Source organism: Pan paniscus, chromosome 7, assembly GCF_029289425.2.
Source record: "Pan paniscus chromosome 7, NHGRI_mPanPan1-v2.0_pri, whole genome shotgun sequence".
Taxonomy (NCBI): Eukaryota; Metazoa; Chordata; class Mammalia; order Primates; family Hominidae; genus Pan; species Pan paniscus.
Window position 1 is genome coordinate 44,436,390 of NC_073256.2, and position 19,202 is coordinate 44,455,591.

General features: G+C 41.7%; 1 protein-coding gene across 2 annotated transcripts in view; it reads right to left on the reverse strand.

Moving 5' to 3' along the window:
* The window catches only part of EBF2 (EBF transcription factor 2), a 205,175-nt gene that overhangs the window by 56,401 nt on the left and 129,572 nt on the right, over window positions 1–19,202 (reverse strand). For both annotated transcript variants that reach the window (XM_008977203.5, XM_034965861.3), the window contains exon 7: window positions 10,453–10,534. In XM_008977203.5, coding sequence (XP_008975451.2) covers window positions 10,453–10,534 — 82 coding nt within the window. The remainder of the gene's footprint in view (window positions 1–10,452; window positions 10,535–19,202) is intronic.

Below are 19,202 nucleotides of genomic sequence, written 5' to 3' on the forward strand. Positions count from 1 at the left end.
TGCTACATGCAATGGAAGTTTATAGGAAACATTGTCGCAGCCTCAAGGAGCTCACCCTACAGTGGGCAAAGCATAGCAAACACTAGACATAATCAGAAAATATTATTGCACGGTAATCTGTCATTGAGGATTAAACTGTGGCCACTGTGTACTCTAGGGGCCCAACGCTGGGAAGAATCAGCATAAATTGAAGGCTATCACAGCCATTTTCATCAAGAAAGTGAGATTTAAGAACAGACCTTGAAGAACTGGGGGAGTTACACAACTTGAGATTACTGAGATGATTATTCTGGCACCTAAGAAGAATTCTAATTGGCATAAAGGGAGTAGTATGCCCAAGAGCTCTCTGTTGGTGTATTTTGGCTAATTTGGCTTTAGAGTAAACACCTTTTAGAGCTTACTTTAAAAACCCAATTGAGAAATCCAGTGGCAATTAAAAAAAAAAACCAGCTTTTCATGTCATTGAGGAGTGTGAAGATCATTCATCTGCTTTGCAATACTGAATGTCTCTTCATCTTAAAGGCCAAAGATACTTGCTACTCCCACCCTACCTCATTTTATTCCATTGAACCCATTACTTTTCCCAACTAAAATTTGTGCCAAGTGGGATGGTTACGGTCAAGGGCAATATTTTACTAGCAAAAGTTTTGAGAGCCACAGGGGAGCCATAACATATTTGATGCAGTTCTTTGTTTGGCTTGGGCATTCTTGTCTAGGAAGCTCTAGCCCCAGGGACAACCTGAATCACCTGTGGCCTATCAAAAATCAGGAGCACACAGGCCCTGGAAGCAGCTGAGGAACTATGCACTCTTATTGCAGGACTAAGAACACTTTGCTTTCCAGGAAGTTCTGCATTCGATAGTCCTGGAATGGGTTCAGCGGCAGGTTTGTGTCCAAATTAGAGTCCCTTAAAATATTTGAGCATTTAGATTGTGTTTCCAGCTAACTGCAGTCTGACATATCCTCTCCCAAAAGTTTCCCAGGCAACTACTGGTTTTCATTTCTCACCTTATACTTTTACAAAGAGCTCAAAACTCATTTCCTGGGTGAGTCAGTCAAGATTTCTGTCATCCTGATTCTTGTCCCCATTCAAGACACCAAAATTTAGGGGTGGAGGCAGCAGAAGGTTCTAACAGCAGAGAAAAGCTTGAAGTCACTCCAGAGAGCCTTCCCCAAGCTTACATCATTGGACTAAGAGAAAGATCCTCCGACCCTCCACAGTTTTTGTTTTTTTTTTCTGACTCCAAATAGATAATTATGATTTCTTAACTCGGACTATCTGGTTTGTTTTATCATCAGATAATGGACTCACCTGCTGATCAGAGAGGCCATAAGTCAAGTGATTTCTATTATGTGCTTTAAAACTGCTGCTCAGTAGCGCTCAGGATTTCAAATGGTAGATGAGATCACAGAGCAGCTGGAGCAGCTCTCACACTGAAAGATGTGAACTGAAGAAACCTGCAGGCAGCTGGAGCTGTATTAAATTTTTACCATTTGGAGTTAATTTAAACTCTCGCTTCCCTCTCCAACGGGTGTGAGAGAAACATTCAACATTTTTTATTTAAGGAAAATAGACGGTGGTGCCATTAAAAAGTTTTATATAAGAGCTGGGGGTTTAAAAATCATAAGGGGTTGCTGGATGGAGCTTGGCTCTTTTCCAAGACATGAGTAGCCGTGCCCTTTGCTCTCGCGTCGTTTAGTAAACCCGACTAATGGCTCGTGCCCAGCTGTGTGTACGAGGTGTCTTTGTCAGAGCCATTCATTTGCCCCATCGTTCTTCTGCAGTTGTCGCATCCAGCATGTTGCAGCAACAGGCACGAGGCCTCTCACATGATCCAACCACCCTGTGGATGCCAGTCAGTCCCAACGGGGCCTCACTTCCTTTCTCCATTCCCATCCGGCAGATCTTTCTGCCCTTGGTTCCCTTCTCTCCCACACCGGGCGCTTCTTGCTTTCTCACAGGCCTGGCAGATGCGCCAGGTGTGTTTTCAAAAAGCTCCAACCCCTTCCCTCGAACCCTTCAAATCCCCATCAAGATGCCCTTCCAGCAGGCCCATCCTGGGCTTGCATGCAACCTGGAACCAACTCAGCACTGAAGGCTTCCCCAGTCTGACTCCTGGAATGATTTTTCTTTCATTAGAAATGTGTCTGTCTGGCCAGGTGTGGTGGCTCACACCTGTAATCCCAATAATTTGGGAAGCCAAGGCGAGTGAATCACTTGAGCCCAGGGGTTCGAGACCAGCCTGGGCAACATAGCAAAACCCTGTCTCTACAAAAAACACAAAAATTAGCCGGTTTTTTGTGTTGCATGCACCTGTAGTCCCAGCTACTTGGGAGATTGAAGCAGGAGGATCACTTACACCCAAAAGACCAAGGCTGTAGTGAACCAATATTGCACCACTGCACTCCAGCCTCAGTGACAGAGTGAGACCCTGTCTGTAAAAAAAAGAAAGAAAAAGAAATATATCTGTCTTTCCATATCTACTGACATATCTCTTGAGGCCAAGGATGACACGACCTGCACATATATCTCAGTCCTCTCCCTAGCATGACTCTGTAAATTAAAAATGATTATTCTGGTGGACCTAATCTAAAAAAGGAGTAATTTAGGGGGTAAATTTGAGACACCCAAGGGTCTCTCATGAAAGTTCAGCAAATTGAGGGAAGCATCTTTATCTTAATTACAAGTAAGCTGTCGATTAGAGTGAAGTTCATTAAAAACTAACCTGCACATTGTGCACATGTACCCTAAAACTTATAATAATAATAAAATAAAAAATAAAAAAAAGTGAGAAAACTAAAAAAAAAAAAAATGATTAGGCAGGATGAAGAGAGGTTGGTTAATGGGTACAAACATACAGTTAGAAGGTGTAACGTCTAATATTTGATAGAGTGGGGTGACTACAGTTAACAACCATGTATTGTACATTTCAAACTAGCTAAAAGAGAGAACTTGCAATATTCCCAACGTAGAGAAATGATCAATTCTCATGATGACGGATGACTATGGATACCCTAACTACTCTGACTTGATTATTACACATTCAATGCATGCAACAAAATATCGCATGAACCCCATAAAGATTGCAAACATTATATATCAATAAAAAAAATTTAGGCTGGGTGTGGTGGCTCACATTTGCAATCTCAGCATTTTGAGAGGTCGAGACGGGTGGGTGAATCACTTGATCTCAGGAGTTCAAGACCAGCCTGGGCAATGTGGCAAAACCCCGTCTCAATAAAAAATACAAACATTAGCCAGGCCTGATGGCATACACCTGTAGTCCTAGCTACTTAAGGGGCTGAGGTGGGGAGATGGCTTGAGCTGGAGAGGCAGAGGTTGCAGTGAGCCAAGATTGTACCACTGCACTCCAGCTTGAGCAAAAGAGTGACATCTTGTCTCAAAAAAAAAAAAAAGTTAATGATTTTTGAGGTTGGATTGTGTCAAGGATCTCAATTCCAGAATGCTACTACATCTGAAACGACCTAATATACACGCTGGTGCTGCCCACAGGATAGAGAACACCCCAATGATCATGTATTTTTAAAATGAAGTCCTTTTGAGGCAGAGGGTAAAAACTTGGCATTCAGGCCTCTAAGCTTCCCAGTCTCAAGTAGATCTGCTGACATTTGTGTCCTATAATAGGTGATGCTGTGGAAATCTCAGAAAACTATTCATAAGAGCATCCACACTTACTGTTACTATAATGGTGAGTATCATTTAGCTCCACAAACATCTACACTTGACCAAGCCGCTGAGTTCCAGCAAGCACCACAAACACAGCTGGCACTGTACGGAAGCCCACTGCTTCCAGGAAAGTCACCTGAATGTCACAGAGAAGCAGACTTGAGCTATGCAAACCACTCATTTATTTTTTATATCCTTCCACTAGGATGCAAGCCCCTCGAGGGCAGGAATTTTATGATTTGCTCTCTGCTGTAACTCCAGCACCTAGGATAGTGCCTGGCACACAGAATTTCATCAGTAATATTGGCTGGGTGCATGAATAAATGAATGAGTACCTCTATGTTTTCACTATGACTTGGAACAGACCCAGCCATCCTATCTATGACAGTGAATTAGCAACAATAAGCTCTAAATTATTGTCAATTCCTAGTGATTTTTAGAATGTGAATGTGGGAAATGACTGTGTGCCTGACTTCCTCTTCCTAGCTTGATTTTCTTTTGGATTTTACAGCTGCCTTCACTCCACCCACACAAGCAGAAAGAAATAAAGAATGGGATTCATTATGTCTTAACAGGCCTGTCAGCTTAAACTAGACATACGTTTCTTTTCTTTTCCTTCATTGAGCTGTTAATCTGGGTGTTTCACCTAATTGTTCCATTTCAAGGAGGGCAGAAGTGATTTTCCGCATGCATGACCCATGGATTTAGATACTTTGAGGAGCCCTGGAAATCTTAAGTTTCTTTTCTCTTTTTTCCTTTTTTCTTTTGCTCTCTTAAAAATTTATTTAATAATAATCTATTATTTTAATCAATTATTTTAATAATTAATCTATTTATTTAATAATAATCTACAGAATGCCTGCCATTATGCTAGACATTGGCAATACATACAAAAATAAATAAAACATATCGATTGCCTTCAAGCAGCACACAGTCTATTGGAGAGACAAACAACAACTGCAAGATGAAGTGATAACTGGCAGGGTAGAGGCCTGCAGAGGTCTGTGTGTCAGCACAGACCCAGGAACCAACAGCTCCATTTGAAAGAGTCAGAAAATGCATCACTAAGGTGGTGACATTCAGCTGTAGCCTTAAAGCATGAAAAGGAGTCACAAGTTGGAGAGGGGTGAAGGGTTCCCAGGCAGAGGGGTGAATATATGGAAAGCTTCCTAGATGGAACAGAAATCAGAGATGGGTGTGTGGTGAGCAGCAGGCAGATGAGAACTTCTGGGACAGGCATGGCAGGTTTTCCTGGTAGGCAGAGGCTGAGTGGCCTTCTCAGCCATGCCTTTTTAAATCCAGGCTTTGTGTCCATGGACAGTTGATATCCATTTTAGTAGGTGTATGTATTTAATTTTTATGGATACGTAGCAGACATATATATTTATGGGGTTCATGAGATATTCTGACACAGGCATACAATGCACAGTAATCACATCAGGGTAAATGGGGCATCCTCATGACATTTTGTTTGTCTGGTTTTTTTTTTTTTTTTTTTTTTTTCTTTTTGTGGAGAACAAGGTCTCACTACATTCCCCAAGCAGGTCTCAAACTCCTGGGCTCAAGTTGTCCTCCTGCCTCTGCCTTCCTAAGAGCTGGGATTACAGGCATGAGCCACTGTGCCTAGCATCCTGACATATTTTAAGAGGTAACTCCGGCATTCATGCTGAGGACGGGTTAGACAGGGGAGGAATAAAGACAGGGGCTACAGCCGGGCGCGGTGGCTCACGCCTGTAATCACAGCACTTTGGGAGGCCCAGGCGGGTGGATCAGGAGGTCAGGAGATCGAGACCATCCTGGCTAACACGGTGAAACCCCGTTTCTACTAAAAATACAAAAAAAAAATAGCCAGGCGTGGTGGCAAATGCCTGTAATCCCAGCTACTTGGGAGGCTGAGGCAGGAGAATGGCGTGAATCCGGGAGGCGGAGTTTGCAGTGAGCCGAGATTGCGCCACTGCACTCCAGCCTGGGCGACAGAGCAAGACTCCGTCTCAAAAACAAACAAACAATCAAACAAACAAAAACAGAAAGAAAAAAAAAAAGACAGGGGCTGTGGCAGCTTTTGAGGAGAGAGGTGGATTTAATAGATACTTAGGAGGAGGCAGCGACACTTTGACAATGAAAGAGGAGGGAATGAATCAGGGAACAAGCAGTGAGTTCTGTTTTGAACACGTGCTCATTAGTCATCCAGGGAAGATGCCCAGAAGGAAGCTAGCATTATATGCCTGCAGCTCTAGAGAAGTCTGAGAATATGGATACAGAAATCATCCAGGAACAGAGAGCATTTGAAGCCAAGAGAGTGGATGAGAGATCACCAGGAAAAGTCCTAAGTGGACAGATCCCCACTGTTAAAGGTTACCTTACATGAAGGATGCCTATTGGGCTTTAAATGAATTCCATTTCTTTAGACTAGAGGTCCATGGAAGCTTGAGATATTTCAAGTGGTCTGGAGACCCCTGAAATTTTAATTAAAACTTTAAACGTAGTATTTCAATGGGATACAGACTATAGCTTTTACCAGATTCTTAAAGGGGTCTGGGCCAAAAAAAAAAAAAAAAAAAAAAAAAGGTTAAAAAGGGTTAAAAGGGTTAAAATCCTTTGTGTTTCAGTATTTTTTATGTCCTATAATACTTAGGACTTGAATGAAATTAAAGAGAGGATTGGTTCGAGCTTGAAAATAACCTTGATGTAACAATTTTGGTCTGATTGGATGATTTTTGTAAAAAGAATCCAGGTTCCACCAGTGTTTGGGGGTAAGGGAAGGAGGGGGGAGAGTTTTATAGAGTTCAGGATTTGGTTAGAAATTTTTCATATTTCTATTCCATTCAGATCAAATCCTCACGAAAGAATCCTTCATATTAAATTTATGTTTGATCATATCACAAAAGTAGAGAATTGCAGGAATTGTGTATATGGCTCTAAATGATTGTCTTTGTCCTTCTGAGTGAGATACATACTCTAGGAATTTCTGAAAGTCACCATCCATTCAGATGACTGTCCTACCACCATGAGTATGCACTCTGTCTGGTTTTGTTTCATATTTGGAACCTGAACTAAGTTTCTTACTTGACTATGATAGCATATTGCTAAGCCTGTCTTCATAATAACCTTCTCTATGAGAGAGCTTTCATTGAAGGTTATATTCTTAGTAGAATCTAAGTACAGTATAAAAATTGCCAATTCTTTTGTGCACCAAAGGACACTATCAAGAAAGTGAATGACAACTCATGGAATAGGAGAAAACATTTTCAAATCACATGTTTGAGAAGGAGCCAGTATCCTGAATATATAAAGAACTCTTACAGCTCAACAATAAAATGACAAATAATGCAACTAAAAAATGGGCAAAGGATTTAAATAGACACTTCCTCAAAGAAGATATACAAATGAGCAATAAGCACATGAAAAGATGCTCAAAATCACTAATCATTAAGGAAATGCAAATCAAAACCACAATGAGATACCTCTTCACACCTATAGGATGACTAGAATTTTTTTAAAACAGAAAATCCCAAGTGTTGGCGAGGAATTGACACCTTCACAGATTACCAGTGGAAATGTAAAATGGTGCAACCACTATGGAAAACAGTTTGGCAGTTCCTCAAAAACTTAAAGAAACAATTACCATATGACCCAGAAATTCTGTTCTTAGTTGTATACCCAAGAGAATTAAAAACATATGTCACACAGTGAAACTGTGCACAAATATTAACAGTGTCATTGTTTGTAATAGCCAAAAAGTGAGACAATCCAAACGTCCACTAACTGACTAATGAATTTTAAAATGTGATATATCCATACAATGGAATAGTCAGCTGTAAAAAGGAATGAAGTATTGATACATGCTATCACATAGATGAACTTTAAAAACATTATGCTAACAGAAAAAAACAGACACAAAAGCCACATATTGTATGATTCTATTTATGTTAAATTCCCAGAATAGACAAACCTATAGAGACAGAAAGTAGATTAGTGGTTGCCAGTGAATGGGGAAAAACAGGAACTGGGAGACATGAGATTTCTTCTTGGGGTAATAGAAAAGTTCTGGAATTAGATAATGGTGCTGGTTGTACAACACTTTGAATGTACTAAAAACCACTGGACTCTGCACTTTTAAATGGTTAAAATGGTGAATTGTACGTTATATGAATTTTATCTCAGTAAAAAATGGAAACAAATTGCCAGTTGACTTTAGCTCTACCCTTGAAATAAGACAATCAGAGAATCCACAAAGTCTAAACAATTCTTTTTGCCCTTGTCTTTGCAAAAGTCAAATACTTTCACATAGGATGAGAATTCTATATCATTTTAGATCAACAATATTTATTCTATGCCAATGAAAAACTCAGGCACCATGAAAACCCCATTTAAGTAAATAACTAAAGAAGTAGAGGAAATATTAGCATGCATTTGCTTTGTGAATATATTCCTAAACTTTGGGAGAAAGAAAATGACAAGGCATTCTCCTACAATGGAAGCCTCTTCACATTTACAAGAGTATCCTCAAATTCTCAAATTTAAAACTCTTTGAAAGTGCTGGTAGAAAGTAGGATGGAATAAAAATCCAAACTGCCAACTCTCTTTTCTCTGCCTCTGTATCTTCTAGAAATAAAGCTAAGCTTTGGTCACGGAGGCACTTTGGAATACTTTTGAATTTTACTCTCCTTTGGACTGAAATTATTTACATTTTTATTTGGAATATTGAGCACAGTGAACTTCCACCATGCACGAAGTTCCTGTTTGATCCCCCAAGAAGGCTGGTTTTATTTCTGTTTTTCTTCATACAAGAAAGTAGGCCCAGAAGCGGTGGCTCACACCTGTAATCCCAGCACTTTAGAAGGCTGAGGCAGGTGGATCACTTGAGGTCTGGAGTTTCAGACCAGCCTGGCCAACATGTCAAAACCTCATCTCTACTAAAAATACAAAAATTAGCCGGGCGTGGTGGCATGTGCCTGTAGTCCCAGCTACTCAGGAGGGTGAGGCAGGATAATTGCTTGAACCCAGGAGGAGGAGGTTGCAGTGAGCCAAGATCATACCATTGCACTCCAGCCTGGGTGACAGAGCGAGACTCCATCTCAAAACAAACAAATAAACAAACAAACAAAGGCAGGGAAACAGCCTGCCCAAGAGAGAAGAAGTCTCCAACTTTTTAAAGGGAGGCTGGTAATAGTGTTAAGTATTGTAATGAAAAATGTTCCTGTCACAGCAAGATTGATAGCCATGATGGGGTTAAAAAATACTACTACTAGTTTTTTTTTCAAAGTAACTCTAGTAGCCTTGTGTATGGCCATCTTCCTGTTAACTCTTGAATGGCTCTGCTCCTAAACATCTGTCTGATTGTGGCCTAACCACAGAAGCTCTCCAGCAGGACCAGCTACATAATTTGCAGGGTTCAATAAAAAATGAATGTCACATTCCTTGTTCAAAAATTATTCAGGGTCGGATGTGGTAGCTCACACCTGTAACCCCAGCACTTTGAGAGCCCTAGGTGGGCGGATCACCTGAGGTCAGGGGTTTGAGACCAACCTGGGCAACATGGCAAAACCACATCTCTACCAAAAAATACAAAAATTAGCAGGGCATGATGGTGCACACCTGTAGTCCTAGCTACTCAGGAGGGTGAGGCATGAGAATCCCTTGAGCCCAGGAGGCGGAGTTTGCAGTGAGCCAAGATCACACCACTGCTCTCCAGCCTAGGTGACAGAGTGAGACCCTGCCTCAAAAAAAAAAAAAAAAAAAAATTATTCAGAATTTCAAGAAGACAACAGCAAAAGATAAACCTAGCAGCTGCAACGTGTCGCATGCCCACAGTGTGCTGGAAAGAGTTTGATCAAACAAATCCTCCCGGCTCCTGGCTCCGGGCTTTACCACGTACTTACTGTGATTAGGGGCAAGTTATTTAACCTTCCAGAACCTCGCTTGTCTCAGGCGAAACATGAGGCTAAGGTTCCCCATCTCTCTCATGGCTGCAAGGATTTACTTTTTGAAGCCTCAAGCTTGCATACTATCGTTTAACATGTTTTTAATTTTTCTATGGAAAAGGAGGTGCCACATCTAGAACGGGGTGTGAGTGGCAGGAAAGCCATTTGGTGAATTAAATATGGGTGCTTCAAAGCTCAAGGAAGGGGGCCGAGAGGAGCTGCTCTTGCTTTCGTCTCCAGCCTGATACACTTTGCCTCGCTCTGTTTTTATTAGCTCGTCTCCTCAGTACATCAGTGGCAAGGGTGATGAAACCGGTGGCAGATTTAACTGCCAGGCAGCTGGGTCACCGTCCCGTGGGTCTTGTTGTCACGCTGCGATCTTAAAGTGACCACGCTGCTTGGGCTGCTGCCTTCCAGAAGGCTCAGAGAGCGACCACTGAATAGTTAATCGGTGGAAAAGGGAAGACAGGAGCTGTTGCTTGCAGAAAATACAGAGAAGCTGCTCTGAAAAATCCCGAGGTGGCTGAATATCAAGAACATGGTTCCTGCTGTGGGCAGCTGTGTGTGCAGTAGGCAGCCCGAGGGCTGAAAATCAAATCTCCAGCACCGGTTGGTGCCTCTCCCCGTAGGGCTTTGGCAATGGGGGCAGAAAGCTTAAACACTACAAGATGAAGAAACTCTCAATGCTAGTGGCTGAGGGTCATCGTTTACCATTATCTTTTTTATTGTTAGGAGTAGCAGCGAATAGTAATTTTTAAAGAAAAAGAAAATAAAAAGAGTGAGAAGGAGAGAGAAAACAGGATGACTTATTTAACAGGAAAGATCTGCAGGGCCCCTTACCTGAAACCGTCTCATGTCCCTTGGGTTTCCTGCTGTTTTCAAACAATTCTGATTGCACTTGAGGAAAAATTTTAAAAAGAATCTGTGAAGAGAAAGCGATGTGTTACATTTTTCAGTAAACATTTTTTAAGGGAGAATATAGCTGCATTCCATTAGATTTGATTTGAAAGCGATTCTATTTCAGATCTGGGGAATTTCAACCTGCCCTGCCTGTGAAGGAACACTGCTGACCCTCTGCAATTTGCAAATTTGGATGTTTTCAATCTCAAGCCCAGCACCCGCTTCCCCATCACTGTGGGGGATTGTTAAGTGGTTCACAAGGTGGGCTTTGGTTTGTACACTGGCCCCCGGAGTTTGTAGAGCACTCGTTCTGGAAATTTTTTTTAAAAAGGCTTCAAATGCAGCAGTGACCCCTGCTGTACAGAAAGTCTTGCTCCAGGGTTAAAAATGGCAGGACCTGGCCCCAGAATCCCAGGGCGTCTCGTCTGTGTGGCTCTCCACTGGCCCCAGACACCTTCATGCTCATACGTGAAGGTGGCCTGATATATTCAACTAATGTTTACAAAATCAGAAAATGGTATGTTATCCTCCAAAGACAAAGTCCATCTGTGCAGGTATATGCCAGAGTTTTTATGATTAATAAGAAGTGTGAATGTCCTCTCAGTTCATGTATAGATTATTCAGAGAAACATGAAAGCACAGAATCATGGTCTGAGGTTAGCATTTGTCATATATATTTCTTGAAGCCAATATTCTCTCTTAAATGGCCTATCTGTGCAATTTTAAAATTGGGCATCTTTCATCAGGCAACTACGTTAACCAAGAAAAATGGCAGAAGTGGCCTTTCCAGCAATTCACCTAGTTAATATTTGAAAATTTGTTTCAAAATACAGTAAGTTTTTCATTTATTTCACTTGCAGAGTCCTTTCCCTTAAAAAAAAAAAAAAAATCCAGCTTTTGCAGTGTTAAAGTCCCAGGTGAGCTAGGCCTATTTCCCTTTCTGTTACTATGACAACGAAATTTTACCGCAGTCCCAAAGTCCCTCCAGAACTCTCACATCCATGTCTTGAATTAGAACTTTAAAGGAAAAGATATACATTTTCCTCAGGATTTACAAACAAAAATAAGTAGAAATCAACAATGCTTCCAAAAATTCTATTCTAAAGCAATGGTTGGTGAAATGTTCTCATTGCGACGTTCTGATTTTTATTTTTTGTTTAACAATCACACAAAAGAATTAGATAGCTCTCCAATTAAATGTATTTATCACTTTAAAAACTGATGAGGAGATAAACAGTAAATGATAAAGGAGGAGAGAAGGGGAATTGGCTCTTCAGAGTATTTTCTGTGTTTGAGGCTCTTTTACTCTGTTTGCTAGAAATATTTGGCCACATGCTTCCATGAATAAGGTTGAGTGTGAATTTGAAAGCAACAGCTAAATATTTTTTTCATGATTTTATTACATCTGCTTTTCACTTCTCTCTTTCAATCTTTTATAGGGTGGGTGGGAGGTTGGGCTTTGCTTCCTGTGCCCCGGAGGTGTTGGGGTCTTTATGGAAGAGACCTGCGGAAGGATAAGGCAGAGAAAATGTTGTGCGTGGCTGTCCGACCTCAGTGTTCAAATTCACAACCTGCCGCTGCTTTCTGAACAGCAGTGTCATCTCTGCCCGGGTCATCAGAGTGCGTTAGAAAGGAGAATTGCTTTTATGTAAGTAAAGATTGATCAGAATTCAAACATTTTATTTCTTGAAGGGTAAACATCCCCTCCGTTTGTACACTCGTAGCAGAGTCAGCCACGGACACTCACAATGCACGCAAATATTGCCTTTTCCCACTCGTGTGTGTTTCTGAACAATAGCCCCCGCTGCACCCCACACTGGCCCTCAACCACTCCCAGCGGCAATTTACGACTTACATTTTTCCCCTGCTAAACCCAAATGGAGGGCTTTTTCTCATTTAGTCCTTGATTTCTGGAAAGTTTTGCCACAACTGGGCTCCTTGTAATGTGTTCTGTGTGTGTTAGACTACCCCCACTCCCCGCTCCAAAATGTATCTGGTGAAAACATTAATGTTCATGAAGGCATTATTATATGAATGGTGTGGTAGGTGGAAAAGTGCAAAAGAGATAAATGTTTACATAAAATCAAATTGATTTAGGGAACCATGGAGCCTGCTGAAAGGCTTTATTCATTTTAAATTAGGACCCTTAACAGTGATTTGGATGGAAAACACCTAGTTTGACTCTTTGCTTGTCTGGGGGGCTGAATTTGTAACCTACACAGCCCCGTGCACTCTGAGGACTTAGCACTGGGTTCACGAAGGAGAAGGGGAGGTTAAGTGGGAGGAGGAAGAGGGAGGTGAGTGAGAGAAGACAGAAAGAGGCAGAAAGTTCTCTTGCATTACATAATATCTTCTAAAAGAAGGTATTGCTACTTCTAAATGGCTTGCACCAGAAATTATGGCCTGGATTTTTTAATATATGGATCTAAAAATTAATTAAAAGAAATTCTGGGGTTTACTGACATCTCCATTTTTTTTTCCTCTTATTTTAACTGGTGTCTTCTGGTTCTCCGCCCTCCACCCTCTCCATCCACCATGCTCAGGGTCTTGATACAAAACCTTCACTAATCATACCATCCATTTAGCCACGGGGTAACTTACAGGGAACAAATTCTCTCCAAATCCCCTGGGTCTAGATCCCTCCTGAAGCCAGAGCTGCCTGGAAAATGTCAGCACTCTCCACTAAGAAACGGGAAACCCAAATAAATTATGAGATTCAGACCAAATGTGCAGATTATCAGGATGAAATCTATTTCCACTTTCTCCAAACAATGTTGACGACGTGAATATCATAACCACGGTGCATGCTACACACGACAAAGCTTCTGATCCCATTCCTTAAGAGCGAACACTAACAATCACAGGTTTATCCTCATGTTACGGATGAAGAGGATCAGAAAGAGGAGTCAACATGGCAACTCAAACCTTCAGATGGCAATCCGGTCCCTAGGTCAGTGGGGCAGAAGAATGTACAAGAGCATTCCTTTACTCTACAGATCCGTTGGAAATGCCCCAAGGGTTAGCCTTGACCTGTGGCTACCAACTGACTACAGGACCAAGTTACCTCACATTCATTCTCTCTTAACAAAGGAGTTGAATGGGATCTGTAGGGTTCTTTCTAACATTAATATTTTATGACTGCAAAGAAAAATGTACAGAGTTGAGAACCTTCCTTCCAAAAAGGGTTACAGTGGGGAAAGAAACCACTGAAAACAAGAGACCATGACTTACTGAAACCTGAGTGGGTGTGGCAGAGGTGGGAGTGAGGGTTTCTGAGACGTAGGTGAAACCCACTGAGATAAAACTGTGAAAAATAAATAAGTGGGGACAGCTGACTGGTGGGAAATAGGACAACCAGGGTGATGCCGTGCCCAGAGTGGGCGGTGCCCTGAGGCTGATGGGCAGATTGTTGAGTGAGTTGCACTGTCCCTTTAGGACCCTTTCTCTCTGCTTCTGAGGCAGGGAGGGTGCTTCAGGAATATCACAGATCAGAGCCACCTACATAACCTCTAACCATCCTGCACGGTCCAGCAGCTGAAGGGTACAGGGGTCACGGAGTGGAGGGAAACACAGTTTGCTGAGTAGCCACTCTCTGCCCAACACACAACACTGTATTTCATTCTCACAACAACCCCATGGGTGACAAATCATCCTACGGCTGGGAAAAACGAAGGCCTCAAGAATTTAAGAAACTTGCCAAAGATCACAAGCTTGTAAGTGGTGAACACAAGGACTGGAGCCTGGATCTTTGTGGCAACAAGCTCCATGTGGTGTTGCATGTTTCCTGCACCAATGACACTGTGAAGATTGCTGCACAGCTGGGTGAATATACTAGAAACCATCGCATTATACACTTTGAATGGGTTCCCTTGGTAATATGTAAGTTATATCTCAATACACTTGTTATTAAAAAAAAACACTTCAAAATGGTCTAAAAATGGCACACACACACGCACACACACACACACACACACACACACACAACAGCAAGAATAAATCAGGAAAAAAAGTGAAAGATTCTGGCTTCTTGAAGAGACTGCAGTGTCCCAAGTTGAAATCAGTAGTCAAAGATAGACATATGGAAACATGGAACTAAATGCTTAATACTGAAAACTGCTGAATTCATTTATTTACTCATTTGATCAATATGTATTGTGCTCTGTGTGCCAGAAAGTTCAGGCACAGTGGCAAGCAAAGTCCTTGGCCCCAAGGATCCCCCAACCAAACTATTCAAATACGTTTCTCCAGATTCTGAAATGAGTCTGGAGACCCCTGAATCTATTACTGAATACCCTCCTTTCCAATCTCTAAAATACTGGAATATCCTGTACTATTCAGGAATACAGTAAAAGTGTGTAGGTGGCTTCCACATGTCTTCCGCCATCCCACCCATCTCAAACGAGATGCACAAATACAGTGCAGAGTTAAGGTTCCGTGGTGGGGACAGGAGGCTTGAAATCACAGGAAAGGTAACTACTTAATATTTTTGCCAGACTCTGGAATTCTCATCAATGGTCTATCACAAAACCCAGCACAATATTTCTCCAGGATTTATGGAAGAGGCCATTCAATTTACCTCCAAATTGGAATACAAGATCTAGTTCCTCCTTAAAATTTTTAATACAAAAGAAGTCCATAAGGCCAGGCGCGGTGGCTCACTCCTGTAATCCCAGCACTTTGGGAGGCTGAGGTAGGAGTATCACGAGATCAAGAGATCGAGACCATCCTGACCAACGTGGTGAAGCCCCATCTCTACTAAAAATACAAAAATCAGCTGGGCATGATGGCATGCACCTGTAGTCCCAGCTACTCAGGAAGCTGAGGCAGGAGAATCGCTTGAACCTGGGAGGTGGAGGTTGCAGTGAGCCGAGATCACGCCACTGCACTCCAACCTGGTGACAAAGCGAGACCCCGTCAGTAAAAAAAAATAAATGGGAATTCACATAGAAGGAATGTGAACTTAGTAGTAGTTAACAGCTACCATTATACAGAACCTGACTGTATACAAAATAATATGCAAAATGCCTTTCACTCTGAAAACTTAGTTCCTTACTCCCTTAAAAAAGAATCTAATTCTGCCTACCCTGTAAACAATTTCTGCTATGATAATGGCCACATTTTATACATCACAGAGATGAGAACACCCCAGGCTCTCCAAAGACCAAGAGAGGAGATGCTGTATCTGGTTCTCTTTCTCTGCCATGATGGTCACATAAGCAGGCTAGGTCACTAAAGGCTGAGTCAAACGTAAAGTTGATATGGCCTCACAGACCACATAGGGACTTAACCATGTGTGTTCATTGATTTTGCAGAAGACACTTTCTGTCTGGATTAGCTGTTAAACCTCCTTGTTTTTAGCCCAATAAATTAAAATACAATTGAGTTTCACTGTTTGTGCATGCCTCTGAAAAGGAAATAGCCCATTTCCCTTAAAACACTCTCATACCGTTTCTGAGAACTATGCAATACAGGGACAGGCTGGGTCATAGAATCACATTTGAAAGGAATGGGCAGTTGCCTCTCTTCTTCCAGGATCCTCGCCACAAGTTTACATCCTTTGGGGGATTAGGCAATCCAAGCTCTCACACCAGACTGAGAAGCCTACTGGGTGGCCACACCCATGAGTTCATTTTCTCACTCTGAGAATGGCCCTCATAGCAACTCACTCAGCTTTGTATGGTAAGAAAACTCGCAAGTGATTGCTTTCCACTTGAGACCACAGAAAATCTTAACGGCGGTGTTCCAGTTGTAATCTAGATCTTAACTGGAATATCTTCTTTGACCTTTCCAACAACAGAGAACATTCTTTCCTCCTTCAAGGTCCCCCAGCAGAGTCTACACCCAGTCAGCCCTAGGGAAGGTGAAGGTTAGCAGTGGGACCCAGCCTTGGCCTGGAGATGAAGTGCCCTGGATACATCTATTGGTTGTTGAGGTGTCAGCCCAGGCTACAAAGGGCCCTGAAGCTTTTAAGATCTTGTGAAGACTCTGACTAAAGTCCACAAGAATGAAAAGACTCCAGGAGGTCAAGCTCCCAATGGGCATTTGTTACACCCTACAGTAACTTGGTGATGACGCATCTGAGAACACTTGGCTTAGTAATTGAGATCTGCTTGGCAAGATGGTGGCTAGCACAAAAGCCCAAGAAGATTCAAGGAAAGGAAAGATGACTGAATAGTTTTGACTACTGGCTTCTTTAGGCTTAAACGAAATGAAGTTTAAACTCATTTTTGTAAACTGATGTTCTATCGAATCCATTTAGTTAAACAATCCCTCAAACTGTAAAAATAAACACATGAACAGAAGAGGTATAGAATCTTTAATCTCCACAGACATTCCTAAGGCAGGGACTTATTACCATTAAGGCTTGTTCACCCAGATTATTTCAATAAAAGCCCATTTAAGATCTGAAAAATTTAACTTTACAGAAATGTTTTAAGCAATAAATTTTCTTATTTCCAACTACACTCAACTTCTCAAATTCCTCTTGCCTAAAAGACTATGATGAAACAATAATTATAATTAATAATAGCCTATATTCATTGAGCTTATATTATTTGCCAGGTACGATTTCATGTAATCTTCTCAACTTTGGGAGGAGGAAAATTAACATCCCCACCTTACAGAGGAGATAAACAAGATTCAGAAAGGTTAAATGACTTGCCCAAGTCAAAACAGCTAGTAAGCAGAAAAAATAAGAGTGGAAGTAGTCTGTCTGACTCTTAGCAAAATGCTGGTCTGTTGGGAGCTTGGCCAAGCTTTGGAAAAAAAAAAAAAAAAGGCTGAACATGTTGCCACGCGGCACTGTTTCACAGGACAACTGCCTTACTGATCCACATGGGGGATCCTGTCATTGTCTTCCTCTTCTGCTGGAATGAGAGTGGAGTCCTTCATGTTGCAAAACAAAACAAGCAAACAAATAAAAATGTCTACCATTCCTATCAGGGAGTGCACTCTCTAGAAGTTCTGTGACTATTTTAGAGGATGCAAAGGAAAAGATAAATAAATCTATCAGATATTCAGAAAACAAAACTTCTCAAGAACCCAAATTGTCCAAAGAGATGGCATAGCCCAAATAGCTTCAGCCTTTTGGAAAAAAAAAAAAGGTTACTCAAGTGCATGAGGAAGATTCAGGACCATTTGTCTATGAAGACGATGGGAGGGAAAAAGCTGAAAATCAAACGTGGAATGAAAGAAGTTGAATTAAATCTTGGAAAACATTTTTTGGGAATCAAGTCACCAAGGCTAAATTTTGGAAGCATTTACCCAAGGGACAGAGCAGGAGCTCCATAATGGAGATTTTTAAATAGACCAGCAAGCTAATGCCTTTGGTAGCAGATAATTTCAGTCCAATATGCGGCAGCTAACTGGGGTGTCCATACCAAGCCCACGTGATTTCACAGCTTCTACAGTGGCGATGATGATGATGATTTAATTTTTACTGTAAAAATTAGGGACTTTCAGTAACAATTAAAGACCTTATGGCCAGGCGCAGTGGCTCACATCTGTAATCCTAGCACTTTGGGGGCCGAGGCAGGCTGATCACTTGAGATCAGGAGCTTGAGACCAGCCTAGTTAACATGGTAAAACCCAGTCTCTACTAAATATACAAAAATTAGCCAGGTGTGGTGGTGCACTCCTGTAATCCTAGCGACTTGGGAGGCTGAGACACGAGAATCACTTGAACCTGGGAGGCGGAGTTTGTAGGGAGTCAAGATTGTGTGCCACTGCACTTCCAGCCTGGGCTACAGAGTGAGACTCTATCTCAAAAAAAAAGCAAAAAACCCAAAAAACAAAAAACAACAACAAAAAAAAACACCTTTCAAGGCCAATAGTGAGGACTAGTTATTCATGCAAAGTGTTTGGGTAAATGCCTGGTACAAAGCAAGTCTGCTTCTTCACCTTTTGGTACACATATGTATGATCCCTTCCCATGTATTGCCCCTTTCTCCCCCACCACATTTTAAAACAGCCCATTTTCCAGACAAAATTATTCCAGAAGGAGCTGTCACGAATTTAAATCTGGTCCTCTCTGCCCTGCTTATCTCTCCAATATTAATATGTACTACACTGGAAGAACTTCCCTTAATTTTTAAGAGAGAGATAGTAAAAGAAAAAAAACCACACATGTCATTAATCCACTCTCACAGATAGTAGGGGAGAAAACGACATCAAAAACAAAAAATGGTGGATGGGAGTCCTCATTCCTGTTTTCAGTAAACTCTGGCCAGCAAAAAATTCAGAGCTACCCACACAATATGCTGGCTTCTGACTGGCAACAGGCCCCATCGAGTCACTTTCTATTCCATGCTCAAGTCCCTGGAAGTGGCATTTCAGTTTGGCAAGAGCTCCTTCATCACTCAACACACTGCCTTCTGAGTAGAATCTGCTGCATTCATTTAGACATCAGGAAGGAGCTACTTCTCCCACTATGTAAATCTGACTCCCTGACTCCATACCGATAGACTTCATTTCAAAGGAATTTCATGATTTCCTCTGAAGGGAATGTCTCCCATAGCCCAAGTGGCAAGCAGTTGACTGTAAACGGCCGCTGAAGTGCAAAAACAAGGGGCCAATTTGATTCTCCACTTATTTCTGATTGGTAACTACAGTTTCTGAGGACCTGGGGTTAGATGTTGGGAGGTTTTTGTGTGTTTGTGGTTTTGGGTTGTTTTTTTTTAATCCCCCCTTCT